Genomic DNA, 6,957 nt, shown 5'->3' with positions numbered 1-6,957 from the left:
GAAAGGGTGTTATTATGTAGGAAAGAAAACAATTTTTTTGTTTAGTACGTTTTTACCGCATTTAATCGAATATTAATTTCTTTTGCGAATTTTGTGCAGTGCGTGAGTAGTGTTTTTGAAGTTATACTTCTTTACGATCGTGAGTGAAATTTTTTAATTCCCTGGCGCATGCGCACACAGACGTTGCTAATCTTTCAAGATAGGTAGGTATGTATATATCAGCGCAAATAAGTCATTAAAAGAATATATTCGTGTTTTTAGTAAATGTATTATTTATTATAATTTTTGTGTCTTCGGATTTGTCTTCGTCGGTAGTAAGATAATAAAATAACTAGGTACAACATTTTTATACTTCACTTGATCTATTTGTCACCGTGTTGTGTAATTATATGTGAGACGTTACTCGTTACTTACAAGGGGCTCGATAGCTTGGTTAGTAGAGCATTGGACCAGAGATCGAGAGGTCCGGGATGATTCATATTTTTTTTTTAATTTTTGGTTGTTTTAATAAAAAACTTTTGAAAGTGGTACGTAAGAAAGTTAGTTTAATACTTAAATAAAATACAACTAACCTGTTAAGTATATTATTTATTTCGTTGAAATTATATAATACGTACGTACAAAGTACACACAAATTCTTTTTTTCCATATTCCTACAAACATATACTTTACCTTTCGTTCGTGCTTGTTTTTGTTATTGCTTGCGATGGCTTCATCATCATCAACGTCATCAAGTTTTACACCGGTGCTATTGCGTACAGTCAGTAAGTCTGTCTATTCACCAAGAGAGAAGACTATTGTCCTGAACGTTCACGATGCTCTGGTTTTTCAGAATCCCACAAACACTGTTCGGAACATAATCGAGAGTTGTGCCAACATGACGGGCGTAGCAGAGTCAACAATATATAGGTTCCTATCAGAAAGAAAAAAACAAGGTATAGCTAACCTAAACACAAATGAACACTTGAAGAGGGGAAAAAAGCCTGTTGAAATTAATGAATTTGCCAAAAATATTATTCGAAGGAAAATTCACGGTTTTTTTTTTCAAAAAAGAAATACCCAACCTTAACAAAATTTTACAAGAAGTTAAAGACGATCCTGATTTGCCTAATATCGGAAGAACCAAATTGTGGGAAGTTTTAAAGGAATTAAATTTCCGGTGGGAGAAATCAGACCGAAAATCAGTTTTGATTGACCGCGAAGAGATAATATGTTGGAGAAGACATTATCTAAGATCCATACGAAAATTCCGGGCTGAAGGAAGGCCAATCTACTATCAGGACGAAACTTGGGTAAATGCAGGTCATACTCTAACAAAAATTTGGTCAGATAAAAATATATTAAGCTCCAGGCAAGCGTTTCTAGAAGGTTGGTCTACTGGTATTTCCCCACCGTCTGGTAAAGGTAGTAGATTAATAATTTCTCACATTGGCAGTGAAAAAGGATTTCTTATGGATGGTTTGCTGAAATTTCAATCCAAAAGCACAAAAGACTATCACGAGGAGATGACAGCTGATGTTTTCGAAGAGTATTTTGAGCAGATGATTGAACATATACCACCAAATTCAATTATAGTATTAGACAATGCACCTTATCATTCCAGACTAGTAGAAAGACTTCCAACGACTGCGTGGAAGAAACAAGATGTCCTTGACTGGCTGCGGAATAAGTCTCTGCCCTACGAAGTAGGAATGGTTAAAGCAGAACTTTTAAAAATTGCCCGGCAACACAAATCTAAGTACAAGAAATATGTAGTTGACAAAATGGCGGAAAGGCGAAACATCACAGTCCTTAGACTTCCACCCTACCACTGTGAGTTAAATCCAATTGAACTCATTTGGGCCCAAATGAAAGGTTATGTGGCTAGAAAAAATACATCATATAAAATACAAGCTGTGCGTGAATTGTTATATGAGTCTTTAGAACATATTACAGAACAAAACTGGCGAGATGCAGTAAGGCATGTAATGGAAGAAGAACAAAAAATGTGGGATCTTGACAACATAATTGATGCGACTGTAGAGATACAACCGATAATTATTAACCTGCAAGACGACTCGGATTCCGAAGATGATCCTGTTTATTTTGAATTTGAATAGTTTGGTAATCGTAATTTAGGTCAGTCAAATAGTCGAAAAAAAAGTGAGTTACCTGGAAAGTTTTCCGGGAGTTTTAAAAATTGGTTATTTTGTGGATTTTATGCTCTTTTTGAATTTCAACTTTGCTACGTCGTATCTCCGCCGCTCGCGCCGCCATATTCAAAATGTGGCGCTAAATAATAGTTTTTTTGGGAATACATCCTTTCCGACGTATTTTACGAAAAAATCATTTATGTACAAAATGAAACTAGAAAAAATTCCCTACTAAATTTCGGTCTGCGATATCTCGATCGATGCTTAGGACGAAGTCGTTCCTGGTATATCAGGAACTGCAAAACGAAGGAGATTGCCCTAAATTTGTAAATTAATAAATACATCATATGTGGATTAGGCCTACAGGGGAAACCACAATAAAAAAAAACGCGCCGCTTACTCTACCTCCAGGTGGTGTGGAAATGAGTCTTTTTCAAAACGTCTATTGAAATATATTTTGCAGCGCTCGTACGCCAAATACGATTAATTTTATGAAAAAAGTAAAATTATGTAAATTGTGGGAAATTTTTTCTAGTTTAATTTTTTGCATAAATGTTTTTTCGTAAAATGCGTCAAAAAGAAGATATTCCCAAAACACTGTTATTAGGCGCCATTTTTAAATATGGCGGCGGAGATACAAGGTAGCAAAGTTGAAATTCGAAAAAAGCATACCGAAATCCATTAAATTACCAATTTTCAAAACTCCCGGAAAACTTTCCAGGTAAAACTACCAAATGATTGGACTAGTTTGTATAATTTAAAAATAGGTATTAATTAAATAAATGTATGTTTTACAAATTGCAAGTAACTTTTTATTTTTTAATTGTTTATTTTTGAATAAAATATAGAAATTTTATTAAAACAAAAATACAATTTACCTACGTAGTTACCGTTTAAAAAATATATTTATTTAGTTTAAATAAATGTTTTAATTATATACTCTACGGCCCTGGTCAATCATCTGTACCCAAATGTACCTACATAATCCGATTTAACTTTTACAGGTCTATTGTATTCCTTCAGATACAAGGTGGGTTAGTCGAAAACATCTTAAACTGACAGTTTTAGGTTGGATTCCGTTATTATATCATTTTACCTGTCCTCTCTGTATTTGAGCCCACTAATGGGGGTCAAACTTGTACTGAGCTCTTAACAATTTGCGAACAGAGTATAGTTACTACCTAACAACCAAAGTATATATCTTGATAAAATGAATGAAACTAGTCAATATGACGAAAATGTTTAATTTTATAATTTATAATGGTATCAATCGTGCAAAAAACGTTATAAGCATGTCGAACGTTAAGGGTAACCGATCTCAGACAATAATTGGAGTCGTCGCCCCGCTCCTCCTCCAAAAATTGTCTTCGATCGGTATAAAACCCTTACCGTTCTCCATACTTAATATACTATTTCAGTATATGAAGTGTTTGGACCATCTGTAATTACAATAATTTTTTGTTACGTTTTTCTTTTTAATAAAACAAATTAATAGAGACTGAATAATACCGCATAGAAATTCCTCATGTTAAGTTATATAAAATTTCCAAGAGCAAACGATTCTGATAAATGTTTTGGTGATGTCACGAAAGTTCTTTCGCCTCAGATATTATCGTAATTTATAAAACTATGATTAATTTAGAAAGGAAATGTTTATTTTTGCACGATTGATCATTTTTGACTGTTTACCGTGACAGATTTTACGTCAGTAGCTGACATTTACTAGCAACTCGACGGTAAGTAATCCAACTCGACGGTAAGTACTCCAACTCGACGGTAAGTAATTCACTTACCGTCGAGTTAAAAAATCTCTTAATTTTAATTTATTTTTTGAAAGAATAAAGAAAACTAACGAAAATTGGAATAAATCCTTTGTAAAAGGTATAAAATTTATTAAAATCCCTAAAGGGCTACATCAGAACAAAACGTTTTCGATTTTATTACAAAATCATCATCAGTGTAAGACCTAAAAGTAAGTATAACCTATTCTATTAATGTAAAATTGATATTTAAATTCTGACTAAGGTTTAAAACAAGTGGTTATACTCACAGTCTGGATGCTAGCTGAGCCACCAAAGAAATATAGGGGTAATAACCCTTCAAATATAAAATGTATGCTTTACAGATGCATATTTACTTAAAATGCCTTGTGATGGGCACAAGGCAACAGGAATAATGCCCTAAGGTAAGGTATTTAAATTCCCAACATGTGGGATGCAAAAAAATTGAGTTTACATTTCGATGACTTTATGGCAACTGAACGAAAGTTGAGTGATGTTTCTGAAAGGTGTCAAAGATCAAACCGAACAATGTGACATAATGGTTACCATGTATTACCTCCGCCAACTGATTGTGATATGATATTTTTTTTTTAAATTTCCAACAATAATAACTATCATCAACAAAGATGTGGCTATAATAAAGTTTACCCCAATTTTGTAGGTTGTATTAAATGAATTTTATAATGTGGATGGAGCAGTAGCCAGATTGTATGTAACCAACTATACATAATAATAATGAAAATAAATAAATTGGCGGAAATGGATCCATTTATGTATAGGAACATCTGGGACTCAGTAATTAAGTGGGAAAATCTTTTTGCTAAAATGTTTTATTTATGTGTAAAGGTTGATGATTGTGGTTCGAATTTAAAATGGAATCGAGTCCAACTGTGTTGATGAAAGTTGAGTTTACTATGAATGAAAAATGGTTTAAATGTACTAATTGTAAGAGTAAATTGGGTAGTCTATTGTGTGTGGAGGTCTGATATCACAGTAGTGTTGAAATTATGATAAGTAGTATAATTTACAAGAGGAGGCTGATATGATATAAAGATATGTAGGTTGGTTGGCTAAAGATAGGTGTGTGTATTAAATTGAAGTGAAAACAAGGTATCAATTGAACTCGTAACTTGGGTAGAAATGATAGGTCCTTTTATGTAACATAAAACTAACGAATTATTTATTAATATTGAAACTTATGGTACAATTTGTTAAATTATTTAATGAAATCCCACTTGTTTGGGCTGTGGTTTCACTTCTAACAGAAACTCCTGCAGAATCGCATACATTAGTAGTATTACTAGTATTGCACAATCTTTTTTCGGCAAAATCTATTTTATTTTGACGAGAATTTTCTACATAGCTTTCTGCCACTGTCGATGAACGCCAACCTCCATGACGCTTTAATCCGAGGACATCAACACCTTTATTAGCCAAAAGCGTTGCTGATGTCCTCCTGAACGAATGGCCAGTATAGTTTTCGGGATTAGGCAAATTTAAGAATTTGGCAATTTGAGAAGGCCAGCCCCCGATTGTCCCTTTCCCTATTACTTGAGCACAACATTTTCGTTTGGCGTATCTTAAGAACAAATGATTTGATTTTACTTGTAATGGACGAAGTTTTATATACTTAAAATTATTGACAACTAAATAAAAACTCAATTCTCCATTGTTGTTATGCACCCTAGTTACTACCTAACAACCAAAGTATCTATCTTGATAAAATAAATGAAACTAGTCAATATGACGAAAATGTTTAATTTTATAATTTACAATGGTATCAATCGTGCAAAAAACGTTATAAGCATGTCGAACGTTAAGGGTAACCGATCTCAGACAATAATTCGAGTCGTCGCTACGCTCCTCCTCCAGACAATTGTCTTCGATCGGTATAAAACCCTTACCGTTCTCCATACTTAATATACTAGTCTTTCGGTAGCCGCCGAAGAGACAAGACGTGCAGAGTGCGGACGAGCAGCAGTAGCAGCGCAACAAGTCGAGGAGAGGGAAGTGCTTTGGTGTAACGTACTTCTTAGTACGGCTGTGAATGTAAGCACAGCAACACTAGAGCGCTCGCTCTCGCTAGACGCGAAGACGTGGAAGCAGAGGCAAAAGCCAACCTCTTGGATGTGGTGAAACTCAGGAAGTTTGATTTCATTGAATTTTCTGAGACATTGCAGACAAGGGTTGGAAAGCAGAATAAGCAATAGCGGGCTCGACGTGAGCCCGCTACGGGATACTCTCTGTGCCTCCGTTAGGAATGGGTACAGTTTAAAACACTGTGCCTCGACACTGCAAGGTGTAGTTATTTAGAATACATCTTGCAGCCCCGGCCCCTAAGGTCAGAGAGTTGAGAAAATCAAGAGGATCCCGTACCTAGTTCTGTCTAGGTACGAGAACTACCGCGCTGTTGTGCAGGGAGCCAACCCTGAAGTCGATGTGGTGTCGGGCCAATCGGCTGAAAAAAAGGCTTCTTCTAAAAGTTAGGTTACCGCTCCCAACCAAAGATGACACGAGTCAGATCTCGGTCACCCCCCAGATCCAAGGCGCTTTCCCCGCCAAGATATGCAGACTCTAAAGAGTCCCTCCTGTTACAGCACCCTGAAGAGAGCAGCGATGACCACTCGAGCGACCAGGAAGATGGAAAAGACGGTTTTACGATCCAAAATCGTAGAATAAGAAAAAAGAAAAAGAAGTCAAAAGGCAAGGACTCCACGCAGAACGTCGAGACCACCGAGAACGTCACCGAAGCCACCCAGGAAGTCGAGGATTCCCAGAACATCGAGGCCACCCAGGAAGTCGAGGACATGGACGAAGACGTCCCAGGCGCCGAAGGCGGGGGCACTACCAAACGTCAGCGGGTTGAAGAGGATGCCGCCAGCGAAGACGAGCTGACAAAGGCCAACGCAGAAATCAACCGACTCAGAACCCTGATGAAAGAATTTGCAGCAAACGTTGATGCAAACAACAAAAAATACGAAGAGGTGATCGCACAACAGAAGGCAGAGCTGAATACGGAGATTCGACGAATGAGCGAAAAGATG

General features: G+C 36.3%; 1 protein-coding gene across 1 annotated transcript; it reads left to right on the top strand.

Annotated features, from left to right (window-relative positions):
* Positions 1-877: 877 nt before the first annotated feature.
* On the top strand, positions 878-2,099 carry LOC126883794 (uncharacterized). The gene is made up of 2 exons (XM_050649464.1): positions 878-935; positions 1,087-2,099. The coding sequence occupies exons 1-2, from the start codon at positions 878-880 to the stop codon at positions 2,097-2,099; spliced, it is 1,071 nt and encodes a 356-aa protein (XP_050505421.1).
* The last annotated feature ends 4,858 nt before the right edge of the window (positions 2,100-6,957 follow it).

This window comes from Diabrotica virgifera, chromosome 4 (assembly GCF_917563875.1).
Source record: "Diabrotica virgifera virgifera chromosome 4, PGI_DIABVI_V3a".
Classification (NCBI taxonomy): domain Eukaryota; kingdom Metazoa; phylum Arthropoda; class Insecta; order Coleoptera; family Chrysomelidae; genus Diabrotica; species Diabrotica virgifera.
The sequence above is the reverse complement of the archived record's forward strand: the minus strand, read 5'-3'. Positions and strand labels throughout refer to the sequence as shown.

Excerpts from the sequence above, each read along its gene's own strand:
- LOC126883794 (XM_050649464.1), top strand. The coding sequence starts at position 878 with ATGACGGGCGTAGCAGAGTCAACAATATATAGGTTCCTATCAGAAAGA. Across the intron at positions 936-1,086 it reads ATCAGAAAGAAAAAAACAAG|TTAAAGACGATCCTGATTTG; the intron begins GTATAGCTAACC and ends TTTTACAAGAAG.